Source organism: Channa argus, chromosome 23 (assembly GCF_033026475.1).
Source record: "Channa argus isolate prfri chromosome 23, Channa argus male v1.0, whole genome shotgun sequence".
In the NCBI taxonomy this organism is placed as follows: domain Eukaryota; kingdom Metazoa; phylum Chordata; class Actinopteri; order Anabantiformes; family Channidae; genus Channa; species Channa argus.
In genome coordinates this window covers 4,498,535-4,523,927 of record NC_090219.1, presented here as the reverse complement: position 1 = coordinate 4,523,927, position 25,393 = coordinate 4,498,535, and the positions used below count along the sequence as shown (strand labels likewise).

General features: G+C 41.2%; 1 protein-coding gene across 3 annotated transcripts in view; it reads left to right on the top strand.

Annotated features, from left to right (window-relative positions):
• nrp2a (neuropilin 2a) overlaps nucleotides 1–25,393 on the top strand; it is a 57,983-nt gene that overhangs the window by 15,538 nt on the left and 17,052 nt on the right. For all 3 annotated transcript variants that reach the window (XR_010912209.1, XM_067493238.1, XM_067493237.1), the window contains exons 3-11: nucleotides 2,509–2,690; nucleotides 9,286–9,516; nucleotides 11,105–11,260; nucleotides 11,846–12,015; nucleotides 12,745–12,900; nucleotides 19,926–20,070; nucleotides 21,779–21,954; nucleotides 22,366–22,545; nucleotides 22,624–22,768. Coding sequence is in view for 2 of the 3 variants with exons in the window: in XM_067493238.1 (XP_067349339.1) it covers nucleotides 2,509–2,690; nucleotides 9,286–9,516; nucleotides 11,105–11,260; nucleotides 11,846–12,015; nucleotides 12,745–12,900; nucleotides 19,926–20,070; nucleotides 21,779–21,954; nucleotides 22,366–22,545; nucleotides 22,624–22,768 (1,541 nt within the window). In the remaining variant the exon portion in view is untranslated. The remainder of the gene's footprint in view (nucleotides 1–2,508; nucleotides 2,691–9,285; nucleotides 9,517–11,104; nucleotides 11,261–11,845; nucleotides 12,016–12,744; nucleotides 12,901–19,925; nucleotides 20,071–21,778; nucleotides 21,955–22,365; nucleotides 22,546–22,623; nucleotides 22,769–25,393) is intronic.

The following is a 25,393-nucleotide window of genomic DNA, read 5'->3' as shown; positions in this document are numbered from 1 at the left end:
TCCTTTAAGTATAGGTTAAGTATATTCCATTTAAGTATATATCCTTTAAGTATAGCAGCTTAATTAATCTTAAATTAAGATGAGTGTGTCAGCAACAATGTGAAAATATTGTGTCAGTGTAGTAATTTTGTTTTTTTAAATCAAGCATAAACTCTCTTTATAAATGAAATTACAGTCTCCGGCATTATCATGGTTTCACAATACTTAAATTGTTTATGGTGCTGATAATGTTGTGGTGACATGAGAGGCTCATTGCAGCATTTGCACACTTTGATTCTCACCTGTGTGTGTACCACCCTGACCCAGATTAATGTGGCTGGGATTATCCCTCCATCAGCAGTCTTAGTTTAAATGCTCTGTATGGGAATCAATACACTGCAGGAATGAGATAGCCAAAAAGAGGCTTAGTGACTCTATTTAATCCAGGTTTCATTCCAAGGTGGGAGTACAAAGGCAGTCTTAGTGCTTAGAAGCGACAGAGACACACATCCTAATGCTGATTGCTACATCCCATTTTTACTGACTACTTTTCTCTTAAAATAGTTAGTAAAAATGGGTTCCTGTTTAGAAAGCTAGCAAGATGCTCTGTGTACAAGAGTCATCTGTGAGGTTTTTTCAGCATCAAAGAGCCCATCAAAGTAATTAGTGAGACAACAGAAGCCCTGTTGTTTTTTTGACTGCTTCCTCACATGAACTAATTGAGATGAATGTGTTAGCGTGTGTTTGTATGCGTGTATATTGTGAGGGTGTCCTCAACAAAGCTGCAAGGTTCCTGCGGTGATGCAGTTAGTTATGCGGCCAATCACAATATGGGGGATGAAGAGATACTTGTTAGCACTGCAAAGAGAGAGAGAGAGAAATGGGGATGAATATTATGGAGATGACAATTACAAAGGAAATTATTATCTGTTGAGAAACTTAAACTACAACAACAAGCATGTTTAACAGAAAATACACACGCAGAAGCAGCAGTAACACAAAAATCATGCCTAAAAACAAGGAGGAAAAGTTACTTCTAGCATAAATGTCTCTTTAGAGATAAAACAGTACTTAAGAAGAGAGAGAGTAATCAACAGAAATTGTGGAGTTTTACAGGACCTCCAGCATTGTCATAACCCTAAATTATTACCTTAATATGTGGTGGATCACTGCCAGCTCTCAAGTATGGGATGGTCCCTTTTTAATCATATCCACAAACCTACCCATTCATGATTGGAGAGAATGTATAGAAGGCCTGTGTTTTACAGTAAATAAAAATATGAATGTACTCAACCATCTGAGGCCCAAAAATGCTTTAAACTTTCTCTGGACACATCATTTGGAGTTCCATATTTCTCTTTCCCTAAAACACTGATTGTGATTTAACGTTACTTTAACTTGAAGTAAAGCCTCCTTCATTAAGAAACCAACCTGCTTCACTGTATTCCTGTAAATGACATTTTTTTATCAAGATGAATTATAAAAATTGAACTAAAACATGTATATAGCAGAATTCTAATATTTTTTGTGACTGAGTGATTTGTCCTGTTGTTATAAAATTCCACCTACCTGGTGTTTTAAATAGAGCAAATCAGACATCACCCACAGGCAGCAAAGTATGTATGGCCTTTGACTGTGCTGCTACTTGTGTTAAATAGTGTCAGAGGAATGACACACAGGGCTGTGAGCTAATTCTGGATCAGCCAGGTGGACCGTCTCTCTTTGTCTTTGTCTCACACACACAGACATTCACATAATCACACACACACACACACACACACACTCACACACACATGCATACACACACATACGTTCACCTGGTAGTTAAGTATTTGCTTTTATTGTTCAGTGTCCAACTAAGCAAGGGCCAAAGTGAGCTGAGATCTAAAGCATGAGGAGGGCACAAAGTGAGGTGTCTTCACATTTATTTATACTATTATCACTCTGACGACCCCCTCCCCTGACTGTTGACCAAAACGCTGTTTATTTTCTGTACTTTATCTTTCTATTGTATTTCTTTTTATTAATAAACCTGTCTACTGGCCTGCATCTTAACCCTTAGACTGCAGCCACTTGCTCAACTATGTTCTGCAATCCTTCCATTTTCCTTTTTTTGTGAGTCAGTGATTTGTGAGTTGCTCACTCCAAGTCTGATGACAAAGGAATATGAGTTTGTTGTTTCAAGCAAAACTGGGTGGTAAGAGCTAAATTTATTGATTACAGCTGAGACGAAACAGCACAGTCAGACATCAAGTAAGGTGAAGATGTTATGACTGAGAGCCTTGTCTGCCGGAGATATATTTATTTATATCTTAATTTGGTGTTGTGTTCCTAAATGCTTTGCTCTTTGTGTACTGTGTTCTGTCCTGAGTCTGAACTCTGATTGTGAATAGGCCTCATAACTATTTATATTTACCTCTGTGCTAAGACTCCTTTTATTTCTTACCCTCTTATAATTTTTTCTAGCTGCATTAAACGTTGTGTAAACCGAATGTTGAAATTTTGTGTTTTTTGGGGGGGATTTTCCAGGTATGACTTTATTGAGATCCGCGATGGAACTTCAGACACTGCTGACGTTCTGGGTCGACACTGCAGTAACATCGCCCCAGCGCCGATCATCTCATCTGGACCCTCCCTCCAGATCAGATTTGTATCAGACTATGCCCACCAGGGGGCAGGTTTCTCTCTGCGCTATGAGATCTTTAAAACAGGTGAGCAAAGGATAAGAAGGTAATAAGGTGGTTGTATTTGATTGTCTATTAAAAATGGTTTCCCCTCACATAATGGTAACTAAAAGTGTAATGATCATTTGCGTTTACAGTACATTGGCTGTTCAATCACTGGCTGTATCTACTCCTACAGTTTGCCTGTTCTTGAATCCATTCATTTTATCTCAAAGTTTAAAAGTATTTTAAAATCTTTTGGGGAAACCCAAATTTCGGTAACTCCTAAACAGTCTGATCCAATCATAAGCCTTTGCTGTACATTAATACTACATTAATGATTTTATTACAGTGCCATGTTAATGGCCCGAAACTTGAAATCATTCACCCCAACAATCTCGCAGCAATTTACATCAGCAGAGGCAGCCGAGCACATAAACAAAACTTAAAGAGAGAGAAGGGGAAAAACTAACTTGCTTTCAAGCTGCATGAAAGCATGTAAGGAATGCTTGTTTAATTGGAGAAGGATCTGCTTCCTCTGGGATGCGGAGGGCTGAGCGTGGGAGGTGATAGTGGGATGATGGAGAGAGCTCCAAGGCAACTTGGAGTTGGACTAAGGTTAAAGGTTTATGGGTGGAGGCGGAGGCGAAGAGATTGATGGGGATGAGTGTGTAACTAAATGGAATTTTCTCGAGGTTGTCGAATTGCACAAGGTGAAGTACGCTTTGCAGGTGAGGTTGAGTAGGAAGTATATTTGTTTTGGCGATGATGCAGGGTGTGTGTGGGTGTGTGTGTGCGTTTGTATGTGTGGGCATCTAGGCAACGAGGTAAAGTGGTCAGCTAAAAGATTTATGGTAAGTGAGTTATTCACTTATTGTCTTTGCGTTTCAGGTATGTCCTCGACAGGTCACACTCACACACAAACTCAAGATTTTTGGGGGGCTCAAAACAAATCTTGATAAAAAAAAATAGTAGAGGTGTTTTAATGTGGACGGGTGGAAGTCAGGGTTTGTAAATATTAAATATTGCTCTTATATTGAATGAGAACACCTGAGTTATCACCTCTTCCCTTTGAGAAATATCACTTATTTTGTGTCAAATGAACATGACCTAGATTTCATGTTTATCTCCGTTACCGAGGCCTCGAACCCTGACAATGTAATGTTGCATCTGTTTTGCTAACACGCACTCACACAGATGGATTGAAGGCTGTTGGATGGGGGATGCGGTTGCCATGGGTTTATCAGAACTCTGGTAAATTCAGGGGGGTATGTAAGATTGTGTCACTGTGTGAGCGCAAGTAGGTGTCTGCTCACAACGTGTGTGTGGGTGGTTCCACTCAGCTTGTTGTGTGAGATTTTGTCTCTATGTATGTGTAGGCGGAGTGATAGGTGTGTGTGTGCGTGTATGCACGTGTGCGCTTGTGTGAGTAAGCGTGAGTGTGAGAGAGAGAAGGAAAGACAGAAGAACAGAGACAGACACAGGGGTAAAACGATTGGGGTGAAGTGAGACAGAACGAAAACGAAAGACTGAGTCAGAGATTGAAAATGTATTATGGATATGTGATTGAGGCCAAGTGTTAATTTAGGCATTTCCAGCACCTGCACGCTCTCTCATCATGGCTGTTTGTCTTAGCGTGGCAGGGCTGTTCCATGGTTTTCTACTAAACACAGCTTACCTCTCCTAACAGGAACAGTGAGATCCTGGCTAAGATGTTTTATTTACCAGAGCGTCAGGAACATTACTTTTACCCTCATGAATGCATTTTAGTTGTATTTGTGTGTACCTATTGCTTTTACTTAAATGTCCTAACTTTAGCTCTTCAGACATGTAAAACTCGAAGGATAAATCCTAGATTGCAGTGTAGTCGATTATTTTTGGTACAGTGTGATGATTTGTGTACCAGTGGGTTTGTGTGTGTTTTTAAAGGGTGCGTCCCAGCAGAGATAGAAATCTCAGCATACAGCTGGGAAATGTGTGTGTCTCTCTGTGTGTATGTGAGCGGTCTGTCTGTTCAGCTTCCTTCTCATCTTAGACAGCACAGCTTAAAGCACAGGCTGACCCCACTGTCAGACAGTACGTGTCAGGTTTTGGCTGTGTGTGTGTGCGTGTGTGAGAGAGAGAGGGCAAGAGAGAAATATCTTCGCTGGTTTTAAGTACTATGAAGTAATGATAGTGCAGCTTGTTTTTGTTCATTCAACCCTATTACATAAGCAGTGACTGTAACAACTCTAGGGTATTTGAATTGGACAAGCAAACTGTTTGTGTCAGTGTTACAATGTAATGGTGCACAGTGCAGTGAAGCCTATTTATTTTCAGCAAGGGGGAGCAGGAGTTGACCTTTGACACTGCATCCATCCTGATACTACTCCACCCTTCAGTACACCTCCTGGAGGGAGCCAGGGTGAGCATTTACCTTAAAACAACATCCTTCCATCTACTGGCCCAACACTAACCCTATGCACACACACACACATGCAGTACACATATGCCCTAATCCTACTGTATAGTAAAACTGCACAGCTCCTCCTGCTTGTTGTTGTGGCCTACTTTGCTCCCAGTCATGCGTGCTTAACCCTTTACTCAGCCCTGACTACCCCCCACCCCCAGTGCCCCATCATATACTTTAACTTGGACACAGTCACGTGCTGCTGATGCTGTTACCACGGCTACAGGGGAAGACTTACCAGCAAATCCCCCTTCTTCACAGTTCTCCAAAGCCCACCACTAATGTAGCAGGGGGCATTTAATATCTCAGCCAATCCCGAGTTAAGTCAAGATCCTCTTCGTGATCACTAGTGACCCCTGCTATGGCATCTAAACAGTCGCTACAACTATACAGGCCAGGGCTCTCCTGAGCACCAGTCATTACATTGGTCCTGTGTGTATGTCTGATGCTATCATGCTGATTAGATGCCAACACCTGCGTCAGTGGTGGCTGTTAACATATGGCTGATTGCCATGCGGTGTTTAGTCCTGAAACAACCGAGTCATCCCAATGCTAAAATTACACTCAAGTAATTAACTGGCAAAAGTAAATTAAATTCACGAATAAATAAACTGAGTGCAAAGTCTGTTTAAGACTGATCAGTGATGAGAAAAATGTTTTCCAAAACGAAATAACAAGGCATGATCAGCAACGGCATGAATAAGACTCAGGAAATTTTAGAGCTGCTGAACACTTTGATCACAAACAGCAGGAAGCTTGTTGGCGGCTGCTTTTTTGTGGCTTCAGATTTAAAAACTTCATGATTGCATTCCATTCAACAACACATAACACTAGCATCAGCATGATACATGACTTAGAAGGAGCATTCCTGTCTATATAAAGCTGCTTCAGACTGAAGCAGAATGTCTCTCTGGGTCTATAAAAGTGCAGAACTGTGGCATGCCATGAATGTTGTTTTTCTTGTTTTTTCTTGTTTGTGATGTTACTGTGGTGTTTCCACCCTAACCCCCCTGTGTAGCACGCCCCTTCTGCCACACATTCACACATGCATACACACCCTTCCTCAGATGCCTCAGGAGAGACTTTCGTTCAATGAGATGTTGAACTGAGCTCGAACAGGGTTACATGAGAGATCTTTGTGTGTCTATGTATGTCAGACAGAGCAAGTAGGCAAGTAGAGAAAGGGTGGGTGAGGAGGTAATGTGCAGGAGACATTTGTGAACACAAAGGTGAGTGCTGAGTAAAGGAGTAGCTAGACGACAACAGACAGATAGATTTAAAAGAGTGAATGAACTCAGACAGTGATGTGGTTGCTGAGAAGACAGATAGGGAGAGATGGGAGAAGAAAGGAGGAGGAGAGAAGGGGGTTGCTCTAATACAACATGTGGAGCTGTTAATATGAGGCACTCATGTGCAAGTGTCGAGTGGTTTCTACCCAGCAACTCACCCTCTCGCGCCCCCCACGTCACACAAAAACACACTCTTACTATGACCTCCCCCTTGTTGCCAGCAGACAGCTCTTGCCAAATGGCAGCTCACGGTGCGATGCAGGCACCAACCAGGGGCCAAGACATGGGCCGAAGGGTGACGGAGGGAGGTAGTAAAGGGGACTTGTTTTTGGCATGTTCATGTACTGTGAACTAATGAACGCTAATGAAAAGAGAAGGTACTCATGCATTCACAAACACTGCAAGGGGTATGGATCCACACGCAAATATATGAACACATGCATGCACACAGCCCTGGCACGTGGCAGCGCGGAGTGTGTAAAGCATCTAGTTTGTGCATACAGAGTGTAAAACACACAGTCTAAACACAGAGTGTTGTGTTTGGAGGGGAAGGATCCAAGCTGTGCTCAGATTGAAGTTTTCGGCAGTAGGACTCCAGACTGCTGCACTGTGACCCAGTAAGAAACAAGGCCAGTGTGTTAGTGGGTCTCACACATACTGCGAAGCTGTCGCACAAATTCAGACACACAAAAACACACAAACATCATATAATTGCCAGCAGAAAAGATACAAAGTGTGGAACTTTTTGCTGTTTCATTTGAAGCATGTAACAATGCATGTTATTGCCAATGAATTCATTGCATTTATTATGTGTTCTCACATCATTGTAAACATGCACCGCACATAAATACCTTTAACAAAGAGAGGTGAAGTTAATAGTTAATGAGATAGGAAGAGATTGCTGGTAGCTTGCTGTAAAACATGTTCCGCAGTATGTGTATATATTAGTCATTGGCCACTTTATTAGGAACACGTGTATAATCTAATGCAATCCAATAAAGCAGCACTGCTATACACTCTGGCCTACTTATTCATTTTAAAAAGAGTGGTTAAAACACTAGCACTATCTCTTAATAAAATGCACTCCAGTCCACCACCCACAATGACCTCAAAAAGGAACACATTGTAGAATGATCACCTATCTGTGGGTTTAAACTTAAAAAATGAGAGATTATAACCTTGTAAATGTAGAATTCATGGCAGAGCTGTTGTATTGGATTGCATTCATTAGTACAGGTGCACTGAATAAAGTGGCCAGTGAGTGTGTAAAAAGAAAGGCTTAAAATAATTGTTATTTAAACAATAGAAAAGGTTAAAGTGTGCAAGAAAAAATACATAAAATGAAGCTGCTAGAGAACAGAAAACACAAAGCAAGAAAAGACAGTGTGTGTCTCTTGTGTTTTTTCCTTCTCTCGGCTTGCTGATTGGGGTCAGTTCTCTCCCATTAACCAAGTGTAGACACGGGAGGGCCAGAGCAGCCAGTCGAACCCTCTACTTTTATAGAGCTGCCTGATAATAAGGATTGGTGCCTCAGAGGAATGCTGCAGAAGGAATGTGCTCCTAAACGCTTCTTTTATGAACATGTATCTGGTTGTCAAACACAGCCAGGAAGTTCTCTGAGACAGTGCAGTACCGCTGGATACAACCTCAGTTTCCCAGGTTTAAATCCACCAGAAGCTTCTCCCCTGAGTCTCTTTACCCTGACCTGCCTGTCTGCCTTCCAACATAGTCAGCGGGAAATACTTCAAAAACACTCTTTTCCTTATGCTAGTTATTTACTTAGTAGGTGCATGGTGTTGGCAAAAATAATATGAATTGTATTCTCTGTCATTTAGCAAATGCACTTAAATATAAATAGCCGTGAAAAGGTACAGTATTTTGTACTAGAAAAGGCTGTTACGGGCATTTCAAGCAGCCAGTTAGACCTATATCTAAGGTCAAAATCCGTTACACACAAATATTTGCTCTTCTGATGAGCATAAACATAGAAACATACAGCTAAACAGACACAATTGTTTACTGCATAAAAATAAAGATAGAAATGTTCATGGAGAAAAGACAGAGGTTTATGAATGAGGCTGCGTATGTGAAGATTGTGCCTCGTCTGTTTTGTGCGTTTGTGCCTGTGTGCATGTGCTGGACCATCAGCTCTCTCACCCTCATTGATGTGCCAGTCCATAAACACTCGGCTGTGACTCAGGCTCCCCAATGGCTGCGGAGCAGTGGCTGATGGGTTGATGATCTGAGCCCACAGCTGCTGCCGCTCAAGGTGAGCCGCCCAGGGCACATAAATCTACATGGCCAATGAGGAGCCACCGCAAAGGGCCCACTTAGAACCATTACACAACATTTTTTGGTGTGTGTCAATGATAGACACAGAAAGTGAATGCAAAAAGATTAGAAAGAGTGGCAGACAATATTTGTTTTGAAAATATGCAGTAAAACAATGTGTCCACTCTCCTCTGAAGCTCTTTGTGTCTCATTTGATATTATACACATTATAATATGTAATGCAATATATGAAGATGTAATCTTCCAACAGTAGGTAAGCCATTAAACATAATATTACTACCTCTCTATTAAGATGAGTACTGTTCATGACTGAAGAAAGAGCCATTACTATGCTTGTGAAGCATGATATAATGTTAGGCATGCCTACTTGAACATTTGCTCACTGAGTATTTTCTCCTCCATCGGTAATTGTAAACCATGTGTGTTTGTGTGTTTCACTACCACAACTGCTGTATATTCCAGCTTGCTGTCAGTGATGAACGACTCTCTGAAACACCCTCTGCAAGTCAGATGAGATATCCCCATGTGATCGATTGCTTATGCCTGTATCTCCATCTAATATGACTGATTGTTTATTCCTTTCTAAATATCCTCTTATCCCTTATCTGCTCAGGTTCGGAGTTCTGCTTCCGTAATTTCACCAGCTCCTCCGGCATGATCGAGTCCCCAGGCTTCCCAGATAAATACCCTCACAACCTGGAGTGCTCCTACATGATCATTGCCCCGCCCCGCATGGACATCACCCTCACGTTTCTTACCTTTGACCTTGAGAACGACCCCCTTCTAGTGGGTGAGGGTGACTGCAAGTACGACTGGTTAGACGTGTGGGATGGCCTGCCGCAAGGTAAGGGCATGCACACGCAAACAACCAAAGTGACTCTAGACAAGCATTCAGATATCAGAAAACTCACTTATAGACTTACTTATTATGTTGTAAAAATACACACATGCTTGAAAAATGTATGTTTCTGGGTTCTGACGATAACACACATGCTCAAACATATTCATATCTGCATATAGGACTCCGCCACATTCCCCCACATACATTTTTATAACAGTGTTCAATTTCCCGAGCAGCCACCACTCTCTTTGATGTATGCAGCCTTGCTTTAGATTTCTTTACATTACAGAGAGGAAACATTATTTCACACAGGGAGCTGAAAGTGCCTCGACACCCCTAAGGAGCAGCCCTTTCCCATGCCCCCTTCCCTCTTCATAATAACACCCTTCATCACCCCCTTCCTATACTCCCTGTCTCCCCTCCTTATCACCTAGCACTTCCTTCCTCCCCATGCCGAGTGAGAGTGACGACCATGATGCATATCTGCCTGTATCCAATAAGAGGTGCTGACTGCCTCCAATGTGGCCTATCAGCGGGAATCAGGAAGTAGCAAGGAAAAAACACTTGATGATATCATCAGGGACTTTGATAGTGACTGCCATAATGTTAGTTGCTAGGGTGGTCATTAAAACCACATTTGTAGTAGTGATTGGTTCATTTCTCACCTCTCTCTTGTTCCTTTTCTTTCTATTTCTTTCTCCCGTCACTTTTTTAAAGTGAAGCAGGGAACTGAGGATTTGCTCTAATTATTTCATTTTCATTTACTAAAAAGGGATCCAAGTGGATTTAAAATTCCAATTATAGCCTTGAATTTGGGAGCTTTGATAGCTAAAAACAATTTATACCATTCAAAGTTGAGAATTAGGAGGAAATTAATGTGTAACCCAGTTCCAGTGAGCCGAGTCCTCAGGCATAAAAAAGGGATGGGAAACAAGACGGAAGGGTGAAGAATTTGGTGTCTGGCAAGGGAGCCACTCTTGAGACTAAAGTAATCCTCGCTGGTGCATTTGTGCATGTGTCAGTGTGTGTAAGTGTGTGTATGTCTGCAGCTGATCTCAGTGCAGCCCGCATTAGGGCAGGGATTCCAACCCCCCTGCTGGGCCCTGGCTGAGACACACATGGCAGATGGAGGGATGGACAGGAGAGAAAACTGAGAAAGAAGAATGATGGGAGGAAGAGAGTTGGGGAAAAGCATGTTGCGACTCATTAGACAGCACTTACTGAACTAGCGTGACCACCGAACACCTGTTTTTGCAGTGCTGCAATCTTTTTTATAATTTTAGATAATAGAAAAAGCACCCTGGTTCCTAAAGACACGTTAGGACTAAATATTTTACGCTGTGCTTGTAGCATTTAGCAGAATATAGCAAAAAGCAATCTAACCAGATACTACATTAAAATAATACTTTAAAATAAAACATTACTAAGCTAAATAAACAAAATTACTATAAATTACTAATTACTAAAAATTACTCATACTTACTTACTAAAAAAACTAAGGTTAAAACTTTTAAAAAATTATAACATAAAAGGCATGTTTATATTGGTACAGTAGTATAATAAACCTGGATTTATGTGATTGTGTCTGCAGTCTCTCCTCTGATTGGCCGTTACTGTGGGACAAAGATCCCTCCAGAGATCCAGTCGTCCTCCGGCCTGCTGTCCCTGTCCTTCCACACTGACATGGCTGTGGCCAAAGATGGCTTCTCCGCTCGCTACAACATAACACACAAGGAAGTCACTGACTGTGAGTCCGAGATAACTTTTATGGAGGGTGTGTGGGTTCAAAATCTCTATATGTATGTTTGTTTACCTGTTTGTATTCCCTTCTCTCTTTTCTCTCTTTTACCAGTTCTCCATCATCTCTGCTCACTCTTGTCTTTGTTTCTTCATCTTTCACTCCTCTCGCCCTCTCAATCTTTTCAGCATTGCCTGCTTTAATGCTATTCCAATCTTGAAGTTGTCTCTCTCCTCTCAGGCTGTTTTGCTCTCTCACCTAAGAGAGCATGATTTCTCAGAAGCAGACTCGTACTATTTTCTTTTAGAATATAAATTAACTTCACCTCAATTTACCTCTGTTCACCTGTTGGGCTGTTTTATGTCTCCCTCTGCCCTTTTCTGTCTGGATTTACCTTTGTGACTCTTTCTTCAAGCTCTATAATACACTGCTTGATCTTCTGTTTCACTCTTTTAAATGTTTTTCTTGCATCTCTCATCCATTCTATTGAACTTTCTTTCTTTCTGTTACTTTCATTTTCTGTATCCACTAGGAAGCCACATCAACATATGTACAGTTAAAATCTTACTCTCTCCATTTCCCCTCTCTCATCAGCATTCCACTGTAGCATGGCACTCGGTATGGAGTCAGGGAAGATCAGCGACGATCAGATCACCGCTTCTACATCGTTCTACGACAACCGCTGGTTGCCACGGCAGGCCCGTCTTAACAACGATGACAATGCCTGGACACCCTCAGAAGACAGCAACAAGGAGTATATACAGGTGTTTATCTGGAAGATCATATTGTATCACACATCATTTTGATTGCTAAGCGCAGTTTAGTGCAGCTTTACGTCTACATGCTGAGGACATAAAATGTAGAGAAAATTTCTCAGCGATACTAAAGATGTATAGTCACACACTGGACAAGGCAACAGTTTCTTTTATATAGTGAGGATGTAGAGCAGAACACACACGCATGCACACACACATACACACACACTTATACACACACAAAGGAAATGGAGAACTGTGAACTGATCATAAGGAAGTACTGCTGCACTGTCATTCTTTCCTGCCTGGAACAAACATGGGTTCACATGTATGCATTCATATAGAGACACACTTATACACACACAAATGCAGAGGAGAGTGGGCCAGAAGCTTGTGATTGATGATGGTGCTCATCTAGATTGCATCCAAACACTATGCCATTGATCTTTGCCTCCAGTCTTCCTCTCTTCACACACACGACAATGTGAAGACTTCCTCAGGCTTCCTCAGCAGTAGGCCACAGTTGGTGTCCATCCTCTGCTGTCTGTGTGATAGACTCAGCAGCTGGTCTGTCACTGTTATCTACATCAGCTCTGGACACCATGAATTTCTACAGTATCCAACAATGTCGTTCTATTACCCTGGTCTATTCTTTTTCAGGTTTTTCTGGTTATTAATATTATACATCTTAAATACAAGAAATGCAGCTTTAAATTATTTGGTTTTGTTTTTTTTAAGGTTGATCTTCACTTCCTGAAGGTTTTGACAGGCATCGCCACACAGGGAGCCATTTCAAAAGAGACTCAGAAATCCTACTATGTCAACACTTTCAAATTGGAAGTTAGCACAAATGGAGAGGATTGGATGGTGTACAGACATGGCAAGAACCACAAGGTAGGCTTTTATACACACACATTTACATACAAGTACTGTACATTGAAATGATTCATGTAAATTAACACTAGAAACTGTCATAATTAAGTAAGTGTAGTTGGAAGCAAAACCTAATTGCATCCATTAGAAATAATTTATGGTCAAAGAACCTAAAAGGAAACATTTCCCCTTTTTCTCATTGGGATTTGAACTTGTAGTGCCCTTTCTCCAACCTTTACACTACCATCATGGTACTGTATGTTTTCCAACAACAGGGTTTGTTGTGTACATCCAAGAACCGTATCAAGAGATGCAACATTCCTGAAGTTATTCCCCTTCTAGGACTGTTTATGAACCTCGGCCATGACCCCATGATGTAGAGAAGGATAGAATAGGAGGGAGAAAGAGATAAAGAAAAGAGAGAAGCTGACAAACAAGAACAATGGAGTCCTTTATGTGCCCTTATCTGAGCTTGCTATTCATCATCTCTCCTACACCAGGACACACACATACACACACATTAACCAACACCTGGGGTTGTGAAACTTTTGGAGCCACACCAGGTGTTGGCTGGGCAAGTTTGTGGTATATTATTTTCTGAAGCTGATTATGTTCAGTGCTGTAATTGATCTGTCATTGTTTGTTTGTCTGAGGACAAATGGAATAGGTTTACACACAGAGTTGTGTATGAATGCTTTTACAGTGCAGGATGTTGTTGTTGTTATGATGCAGTCTACTGTACGTTTGTCTTAAGGGGATTTGAAATATCCCTCGTACGGTGGTTAAGGTCACTGTGGATTTCAAGCACAAATAATAAATTGTGACAGGCGTGGGGGTGTGTGGAATGGAGTTAATCCACACACACTTACAGTACCCTCACAAACTGGGAGCCCCCTTCTGCGAGTGCCAGTGATTGGTTTGGGTGGGACCAGTTGGGGGTATTTGATGTTGAGATTATTGAGACAAATGTAGATTGACTTAAGAAGTCAACATCTGTGCAATTTATTACAACCCCCCACCCCTACCCTGGCCCCCCAGATGGTTTCTACTCCTTCACTACATATCCACACAAAATCTACAGATCTCCTGTTAAATAACCTCTGACTGCTCTCTCTGTCTGGAGATTGCGCGTGTGTGCGCATATGCATATGATGTGTGCCTCTGTTTCTGTACTTTGTAATTTGAGTCCACTAATCTATTTGAGCAAAAAAAAAATGTTCAGACATAGCACCAGACAGATGCATTAACAGGCTTTGGGGAGATATTGCTCTATATAGGAGTGGTCACTTTGAAATGTTAAAATTGGTTATGTTTTCAGCTTTTACAATTCACAAAGTCCAGTAGGAAGATGAAAGATCAATAAAAGATAGCAGATTTGTGTTATAGCAGAAGTGGCTGTTACTATAAAATATGTATAGAGCACTTTTTGAATATTGTATCAAATAATCTTAATTCAGTTTGTGAATATTCCCCAAAACCAAGATCAAACCTTCAAATACTGTTTACTACTTTTACAAATCAGACATTAAATATATACATGGCTCATCATAAATTCTAGATATAATTAAATATGCCATTTGTTTTGATGATCATAAAGAAAAGATGACAAGTACCACATTTACTCCTTGTGTGATACGTCCAAATTCTACTTAAAATCCGCAGGGATTTATTTTGCATTCATGTTCTCTGATGCATAATATAGATCCATGACATCTCCAATCACGTTGGTTAAATCTTTATTTGTATTTTTGCTGACCACAGACCCAAATGCTTGGATGGGACTCAGGAGTACCATTTTGACAAATTGCACACAATGAAGCAAAATCTGCAGTCATGATTTCAGCCTGGCCTGATTTTATAATACTGAAACTGAAGGTTTCACAGTGCTCATCACTCTCCTTGTCAGCCAGGTTCTCTTGTGGTCCCTGTGGGCTACAGTTGAATCTTCCGTGACTGCTAATCCACCAGTCATGTCGTACAAACTCCCAGTTAGCCCATCCTAAGCCCCCAAAAGAGCCTTTAAGTGGTTGAAGCTCAGTTCTCGTCAGGGGGTCCTGTAATGACTGGGATTTGATTCTTCTAATTGTCATTTAACAGTGAGCTTGAAGCTAATGTGGCTTTGGAATAGTGCATCTGCCTGTGTGGGTAGCGTAGTGTGTGTTTGTGCAAAGTTGAGCCATAAGTGTGTCTGTGCATCAGATATGAATCACCCATGAATTAAAGAAAAGGCTTGGCAGTTCTTACCTCACTGTGTTTGTTATTGTGAGAAGGGATGTTGCCATTTATTGTCACAGTTTGTGTGCTTATTTGCTATTAAGAAAGACTAAAGATTTTAATGCCAATAAAGATTATACGACAGAAAGAGAGGCACATAGACAGAGAAGCTAAAGAGGAGAAGCTTTAGTGAAATAAAATGATGTGTGAAGAGAAAAACATCAGCACTGCAAATTCCCTCACCTCAATCACACCAGCAAACAGGCTCTGTGCACATGTGTGATTTTTTTTTTGACACGTTTTCAGTTTGACGCCCATGTTAATTCTAAATCACACCACTCATACACACATCATTACTTGATGAGATGCCAGCCCACTTAGGAATCACTCACACACTTGCATATAAGTAAAGACACACACTTCTTTTGTGTGTAACAGACACACAAGTGCACCCAAACAAATGAACGTTAAAGACACACAATGCCACCTGTCTCTGAGGAAAATCCCACCAGTCCCAGTGCTAACCAAGCATTGTGTTAGTGAAAAGCAGTTTGAGCCTGTACTAAATCTGATCAACACACACACACACACACACACACACACACACAAAGTAACCTGGAAGGAAAAAGCCCACACAGCATTTTAGCCTGCTCCTCCATCATTCTATGTCACACACCGAGATAAAGACACACACTCAAATTTTTTAATGCTAAAACAAACACAACTCTACATATACACATATAAGAGAGAAGTTAGGTTACACACATGTCAAAGCTTCCCAGTTTGTTCCAGTGTTATCACTCTATATAGTATAGTATATTCTGTACATTGTTTGCACCATTTATAAAGACAGGTGCATCCACCTTTACACACATGCACACACACACGTTGCTTGCCCCTCTTAGAACCAGTAGGGGATTGCGGCCAGCTGGAACCAGTTCGTACTGTCAACATCTTCATACCAAGAGCCAAGAAGAAGGGAGGGAGACAACGTCTGTAGCAAAGATGGAATGGTGGGGGGATGATGGCTAGAAACAGAGAGACAGACTGAATAACTAGAGCAGGAACACAGGGATGAGGAGTGTAATGGACAGAGAGACTGGGGTTGAGGGAACAACACAAGGGTGAAAAAATGGCCAGTGAACGAATAATGTTTTGTGCAGAGCTCGTCACATATCCCCATGGTGCCATCAGCTTGAGGAAAAACACTAGCAGAGGAAGAGATGTGCCAAAAACACAGAATTGAGAGAGAGAAAGAGACAGAGAGAGAAAGAGAGAGAAATGGTAAATGAATCAAGCCATGATGTACATCTATCCATGGCAAATTTTCCAGGAAACTAATTTCTTCCACTCTGAGAAAGACCAAGTAAAATGAAGTTCTTTAAGATGCACTTTTTGCACTCTATTTGTCGGTCCATAGCTTTAGATCTTTTCAGAGGTTGTTAACAATAACACAGAACTGCCTTTTACAGTGACCTCATTCAGTGACCAAGAACTCATTAATAGTTAATAGTCATCTTGCCCATGTCCTGCCAATGTCCACGCAAATGACTGACTGTTGCATGTTGCTTTCTCTATGTGTGTGTATGGGGTTGTGGGGACTAGACTACAGCGGAGGTTCGTTATATTTTCATGATTCTCCACACTAGGAGACGCAACATGTCAACGTTAATTTTTCAGTAACCTTGCATGCACACCACGTGGATGTTGGACGCTAGACACAGACAAATGCATACGGGAGCATAAAAGACATGCCAGTTGTCAGGCAGATTACAGCGGCAGCTCCAGATACCAGACTGGCAGCCTTGCCCTTCCGGATGCCATACAAAAACACTTGTCTGTCCTCAATAAGAAAACACATTTTAATTTTAATGGGCTTTCACACTACCTCATTCATTCCCTGTTGGTCAAAAAGTAACCAAGTTATCAGCACATTGGTCAGTGACCAACCATTTTTTTCCTCGGGCCATTAACTTTTAACCTTGGAGGTAATAGGTCAAATGAGCAACCTTTTAGGTACTTTGACAATAGATGACAGGAAGTGAAGAGGAAAGAAGTGGCTAAGAGCAAACTGACAACTTCTCATTGTCTTCTTCTGTCTTCGGTCTGTCTTGCTTAATGTCCTCCTGTCTAAGTTTTTTCTATCTCTTCTTATATCCAGTAGAAAAATGGAAAGAGCCGCCTGAGAGCTGATTCATAGAGAACAAATTGTTTTTTCTTGTTTTTGTGTGTGTGTGTGTGTGTTTCTGTGTTTGTGTGAGTGCGTGTATGTGCCTGTGTGTGTGTGTGTGTGTGTGTGTGTGTGTGTGTGTGTGTGTGTAATGTTGGCCAAATCCCCTGCTTTTATCCAGAGAAGACAAAGTAAAGCAGCTGGCAATATTATAATGCACCAGCTAATGGCCTTTTAGTCATGGTGAGCATTTTGGGCATTGGGCATTTCTGGGAAGTCGTAATGGACAAATACATTTTAAAACTTTCCACTTTTAAAACTAAACAGTTTATGGTCTGTCTTATTCCTCTTTTGTTTGTTTATTTATTGCATATTTTTATTTTGATGTTTAAACCACTAGTAACAATTTATATAATGCTCTTAAAATGATAGTGCTTGAAAAGTTAATAAGCTTAGACAACATATTTAGGTGCGTGAGTTATGTTTGCCCAATTATGCGATTGGGTTAACGCTGAGTAGTGATAACAATTTATTTCAAAACTCTGGAAATTCCACTGAAGTTAGCAGTTTTGCCTTATTATGAGATCAACACTTGAAGGGACTATTTCCTGTTCCAGTGATGAATCTCTTTGTTGTTCATTTCTTCCCACTCATCACCACTCCCTGCTTCCTCTTTCACATTTCTCTGTTCCTGTTCTTCAATAAGTTATATCTTTTTCCTTTCATTCAACCTTTTTTTTTCCTCTCGCCTCTTTCTCACAATCTGTTCAGCTATTCTTCTGAGTCTTTTTCTGTTTTTCCAGCGTTCTTTGTTTCACCGACAGAATGTCTGGGAGTGGTGAAGATGGGTTGGTTCATGCATGTGAGGCAGACCCTCCATCATACACTTGTCTTTGTGTGAGCATGCGTGGGTGTTTACATAACCCCCATAAGAGCCCCCATCCACTGTTTGGCCTCTTAGGTAAACATAACAACTGTCTATCTTCAATCCAGCAGCAGATACAGCAGTGATAGCCCTGCTTATCTGTTCAAACACTCATGCTGCTTTGTATTACCAGTGTCAGCTGCACTTGATTAAATCAGGCCATGCCCAAAATCAAATAAAACCCCTCAAGAAGGAAATCATATCAGTTATATTCCCACTGGTTATGGAATTTCTGGAATATCATGTCATTTTGAGAGGCATGTGCCAGACAGGGAATTTTACAAATGGGTCACTTCACATCAGTTTGGCAGAGTAATATTTTCTAATTAAAATGAAACCTGTTGGTTTATCACTTGAATAATGAATACAAGCATTATCAAAAGAAGAGGGAATAACATTTTTAGGCTATGTTTGATCATCCCATGCTTGGATTAAAGTAAAAGAAAAATCATGTAGGGACGTTTTTCTAGACATGCTGCCTTTAAATTTTTATTCCAGTGATAGTAGCAGACGTCTTTCTGGCTTTCCATTGTGTGTGGTGGCCGTGATGTCAGTGTGGTTCCACTGATGTGTCGGTCAACAGTGGCTCCTCTATCAGCTGGCACGGTCAACCACAGACAGATAGACTGAATGACATTTAACAGTCACTGAATATGCTCTCCCTGTCTAAGTGAGTGAGTAGGATGTGTGTGTGTGTTTGTGTGGGTTCCTGTGGTTTCCTGTGTCATTGTGTGTGTGGTTTCAGTTTATAGCCATTAACCAAAAGAAAGAAAGGCATATGGGGGTGAGAGAGAGATGTGGAGAAAAATCAGCTGTAGAGTCTTTAAGAAACAATTTAAAGAAAGAATGGTGGCTTTGCGATAAATGGATTCAGAGAGATGTGGTAACAACAAACTGAGTGAAGGGAAAAAGAGGTGGATGATGAGGAAGTTGTTCATAATTACAAAGTTTTGCAAACCGCTCCTGTCAGAAAAAGGAAAGAAAGGAAGGCTCATATCTTTCATTGAGTGTCCCCATCCCACACTCTTGAGCATTATGGGTTGATTTTCTGCCCAAAACAGGAAGTAACTTGATCATTATGGTTATATTTGCCCTCCGACCCCTACTGCCCTTTTCCACTATTTAAGAGCAAATGGAAGGAAGGGAGTGTCCATGAAGAAGAATTCAATATTGATGCTTTTGGGTGGAAACTTCAGGAAGCAAATTTCACTCACATCCTGCCCACCTGGGCAGAGTTCCTGCATGTGTAGGCCCATCATGTTGGGCCATGTCAGGTCATGTCTACTACAGCTTCCTATGACCACCAGCATAGAAGTGTATAGAACCTTATTATGAGATGGTGGATGAGTGATCATGGATGAGAGAGAAACCCTCATCCATCGCCAAGCTTTCTCACCCTTCGAGCACCGAACCTTTGACCCCAAAACACATCGACAGCTGGCCGTGTGACATTGGATCCATGTTTGGGTTGTCTCTGCTTTGTCCGGGCTGCCACTGTGTGTGTGTGTGTAGCCAAGCAAAACTATTAACAGTGGGTGGGTGTAGAGCAAAAGGGTGTGTGTGTGTGTGTGTGTGTGTGTTGCCATGATATCATGCAAGGTTCAGATGTTTAGAAAGGAGGGAGGGAGGGACGGAGTGAGAATAAGTGAGATAAGACAGTGCACAAATCTGTACAGTACATCTCCTTCTGAAAGTGACCACCGTTTCTTTGGTTTGAATTTTTCTCTGTTTTTCCAGATTTTTCATGCTAATACAGACCCAGCTGAGGTGGTTCTGAACCGGGTCCCACAACCAGTTTTGGCACGTTTTGTCCGTATCCGACCCCAGACCTGGAAGAACGGCATCGCCCTCCGCTTTGAGCTCTATGGATGCCAGATTACAGGTGTGTGTGTGTGTAGGCGTGTGTCACAAGGTTTTTCAAATAAATAGTAGAAAATGTTGCCTGTGTGAAACTGCAACAGTTTTCTGCTGCATGTTTGACAACTATGCTGATTTAGGGATTTAGGTCCTGTTGCTTCTATTGTCTTACCAAGAAAAAACATAACACTAAATATATTTTCTTTAAAAAGATTAAAGACATTGAACATAAAAAAAATCAACCATATAAACCACTCTCACAATACACTCTCACAATGTACAGTATGTGTATTTAGACTCTCTCCCACACTTGCCCTGCTTTCTTTTAAACATAGCAGCCTTAGGCTAATTAAAGGAAACTTTTACTCTACTCTTCCCTCCAGAGGCAACACCAGTGTCATTATCCTGTCTCCCACTTCTTCTCTATGCTCGCTTCCTCCCTCTAATATCCCCAGTTCCACTCTTTTTTCCTCTTATGGTTTTGGATCCTTTTTTGATGTGTCCTCTCTGCTGTGCAAGCTCTATATCGAGAAATGAGTATGGATCAATCATTCATGGCTCCCTGTTCACTATTACAGCAGAAACTCTGATTCGCTTCAGCCTCAACAGCTGCTATTGAAACAGCTATTAGTTGTAACAGTACAGGTACATCCACACACAGTCGGTTTCTAAATATAGCAGCTGACCTCAAAAGCAGACACACCCTGTAAAATGTATACAAACACCACTGGCACATACACACATGCACACACACATCCTGTGCCTTTTATTCATTATTTACATCTCCTGCTATTGCAGTGACATAACAGCATGAAACTTTGATCTATGTTCTCTTAAACCATCAGCAAAACTAACATCTTCTCAGCTCTCTACCTTCTGCCCTTTCTATCTTTCTCTGTGTGCCTCTCCGTTCTTCCTCATCAAGCTCTCCTAACTCCCTACCTATCACCACCACTAGTCTCTTACTCTTCCTCCTTCCATCCTTCCATCTCCTACTGTTTGTCTTTGTAGGACTCTCATCTCTACATCTTGCTTTCCTTCTCCCAGCCTCCCCAAGCCGTCATCCTCAGCTCCAAGTCCCTTTTGCTGGATATTTTTTTCCCAATCTCTTTCCTCTCTACTTTTCTGCCTCCCAGCTCCTCTTATTATACCTTTTTATCCCCTTAATCCTCATTTCTCCCTCTCACATACTCCCTCAGCAGGTTACTTTCTACACTTCTCAACCATCCATATCTGAATGGGTTTCATTTCCAAGTGCAGTCAGTGCACATGTACAGGGTGCATAGTGAACAGACAAGTCATTGTATAGAACACAGAGACAATACAGTGAACAACGTATATAAAAGCACTTAAATATTTTCTTGAGTGCATGAATGCAAAGCAGGAACATGTGCCCATTCAGCAGCAGACTTAACATTTGCTTTTATCTCACTAATGGCAGTCTAATTGCATATTGGACATGAAGCAGTAGTGCTGTACTACACATCTCTTTCACTTCCCTCCCTCTGTAATCTTTCACCTCACCCACTCGTACTTGTTCCAGTCTAAACTCTTAATGCATAGTAGCCGGTATTGCAATCCTGTGGTGAAGCTTAACAGCTCCCAGGTGGGAATGTGTGTAACAGTGTGAGTGTATGTTAGGTTGTTGCTGAAACTTTGCCATCAACCTCCCCAGCTTCACCCCCCAAGATGAAGGTTAAAGTAATCTTTGCCCTCTCCACTTTCCAATCCAGATGCTCCATGTTCAGACCTGCAGGGCCTGCTGTCTGGCCTGCTACCTGATGCCCAGATCTCAGCCTCCTCCAGCAGGGACATGGTGTGGAATCCTGGGACTGCTCGTCTAGTGGCCAGTCGCTCTGGTTGGTTCCCCGCCCCTGCACAGCCCCTGGCTGGAGAGGAATGGCTACAGGTGATTACATTATTCAATGTTTGTCAGTACCTTGCAAATCCACATTTCTATGTTTTTTTAATAAGTTAAAATTGCAAGGTGTGTTATTTTAATCTGAATGAATCAATAATCACTCTACCAATTATTCCCAAACATGAGTATAATAGTATACATTGTATGTAAAAGATTTGCAGCTGGACTCCCCAATAAGAATAACTCTTTTACACATTGCAGCTAATAAGGATAAATATTAGTAAATACAAATATATAACTGGGCCTCTATTCTATTTCATATTATGTTTTTTCGGTTCAGATTTAGTGTTCTGGCTTTTACATGTTCCTAGTGCAACTGCCAGAGACAGTTAACAAATAATAAGCATTTGTTTAAGGTTCATTAATAAAATGATAAAAATCAAAAACTAATCCCTGCAGGTGGACTTGGGTGTGCCTAAGACAGTGCGTGGAGTGATCACCCAAGGAGCAAGGGGAGGAGATGCAGGAAGTGGGGCGACCACAGATAACCGTGCATTTGTTAGAAAGTACAAAGTGGCACACAGCCTGAATGCAAAAGAGTGGAATTTCATCATGGATAGCAAGACAAGCCTACCCAAGGTGAGTTAAGAAGGACAGATGGGAAAAGAATGATGTGTTTCTTGCCAAATACAGACAACGCATGTGTATTTTGTGCAGATATTCGAGGGGAACACACATTATGACACACCCGAGTTGCGCCATTTTGAGGAGACAGTGGCCCAGTACATAAGGCTGTATCCTGAGAGATGGTCTCCAGCAGGCATTGGGATGAGGGTTGAGATATTGGCCTGTGACCTTCCAGGTAGGATTCTCTACTGTTGTTCCTAGGAATCATTTCATTGTATACTTCATGCATGCAGTATTTCAGGCTAAATGTTTTTTCCTACACTGCCTTTAATTCAAGTGGTCTAACCAAACCTGTTTGGACCATGAGCTCCCCAGGAAAGTGAGGCTCACATTAATTCAATTCAATTCAACTTTATTTATATAGCACCAATTTACACCAATTTTTAAAGTCATCTCAAGGCACTTTACAGAATAAAGTCGAGAGTACACAACAAATCCCCCTTGAACAAGCCCTAGGCAACAGTGGAGAGGAAAAACTCCCTTTAACGGGAGAAACCTCCAGCAGAACCAGGCTCAGGGTGGGCGGCCATCTGCCTTCACCGGTTGGGGTGAGTGGAAAGTGAAGGGAGAAAAGAACAGAGCAACAAAAAGCAATAACAAAACAACAACAAAAAGCAACAACAAAACGACAACAAAAGCAACAACAAAACAACAACAAAGCAACAACAAAGCATTATACTAGTTTGGAGGACACAAAATTAATAGCATACAGTGGTGACAAATAAATGTATAGAGAAAAAGAGGAGAGGAGCTCATTGCACTTGCAGGAGTCCCCCAACACTCTAAACCTATAGCATCTTAAGTAGGAGCTAGTTCAGGTTGAGTGAGCAGTTTTAACTATAAGCCTTATCAAAAAGGAAGGTTTTAAGCGTAGTCTTAAAAGTAGAAAGGGTGTCTGCCCCCTGAATTTGGATTGGAAGCTGTTTCCACAGGAGAGGAGCTTGATAGCTAAAGGCTCTGCCTACCATTCTACTTTTACAAACTCTGGGAACCACAAGTAGGCCTGTATTCTGGGATCGAAGTGGTCTAATCAGGAGATACAGAAATATGGGATTTTTTAAATATGATGGAGCTTGACCATTAAGAGCTTTGTATGTAAGGAGGAGGGTTTTGAACTCTATTCTAGATTTTATTGGAAGCCAATGGAGAGAAGCTAGAGAAGGTGAAATATGATCTCTCTTTCCTAATCCAGTCAGCACTCTTGCTGCAGCATTTTGGATTAATTGAAGGCTTTTTAGAGAGTTATTAGGACACCCCAAAAGTAGGGAATTACAGTAGTCCAACGTAAAAGTAAAAAATGCATGGAAAAATGGGCAAGTGAAAGCAAAGTGAAAGTTCCCTGAGAGTATTTCATTTCTGACATTGTTTCATTCAAAATATACTGTATTAGGTAGGCTCTCTATAAGGTTCTAGTGTACAACAAGTGTTAGCAGGGAGTGGCCAGGGTTTGGTTTAAAGAATGTGTCCCTACAGAAGGAGAGAGAGAGAGAGAGAGAGAGAGAGAGAGAGCACTGGCTTGATCACTTTCCAGTGTGGTCTGTCATCCAGATGTGAGGTAGTGCTGGAGACACACACATTCTCCACTTGCCCACATATGGACTCTGACTGTTTACCACTCCCTTTGTGTCTGAACAGGATGACTTTGGTGTATATTGCAGCATGCTCAGCACTTACATACAAGTAAAGACACACAAGTGCACAATTGGACACACACATATACACCAAACAAACCACAAAGAGAGACATATACATGTACACTTTCTAGACTCCTAGCATTCACACTCCTACACACCACCATGCCTCTATAAATGCAAGTTGGGCGACAGCTTCATTGAGATGAATCATGTATGTTTTTGTTTTTCAGTGTGTGTTTGTGTGCTTGCATAAATGCAGATGAAGTGCACTGGTCTCTAGCTGACATTCAAACACACAGACAAACATTCATCTCTACCATAACAACATAATTGACAGTGTGAATAATGCTATATTGGCCACTTACAGTATAATATATCTGATAATGTGTACAGTGCATTTTGGTGCACTTTCAACAATGCAGATCCATTTGCATGGTGGTTATATTATATTATGAGGAAAATTATTATAAAAATTCATTAAATGCAATTGTCATTTAACTTATGCACTGATGTACCCAACCCTCCAGGTAAACGATGTATATACGATGCCTATGCACTAAAAGCATAAAGTGGCCTTTCATGACAGAGGAATGTGGAGAGAGATGTGCGACTGCATGTTTAGGGTGTTTCCACTTTATTTAGGGCTAACTGTGGGAGTGTAAATGAAACTTGTACACATGCACCTATTTCCGAAATGCTTGAGATTTATAGAACAGGGACACCCAGAGGCGAAGTATGCAATACATGACAACAGGGAGAGCTTAATAAATCTGATTTAAAAAAGGAGTGTCTATTCATATTCTGTCTCCGAAATACATTTACAGTATGTATCTACAGCTTTATTGCACCTGGCCCCAGATTTTATTCCCAAGATCATCCCAATCTCCTATGAAACACAGGAAACTTTGTGGGTTTTGCTTTATTTTCTTTTGTTTTCTTCTTTATTCTGTTTGTATATGCTTTTGAATGACAAGTGACCTGTGGTAAGTGAAGACAAACATAACAACGATGAACACAACCTCCAAAGATGGAGACAAAATGAAAACGCAAGAACCTTGGAGTGTACCACTTTTTTGTAAAACGGTGGCTTAAACCTGATAGAGTGGATGTCTGTGTAGCACAAAAAAATCTGCTCAGGGTCACAGATTGTTCACAGACCTCCAAAC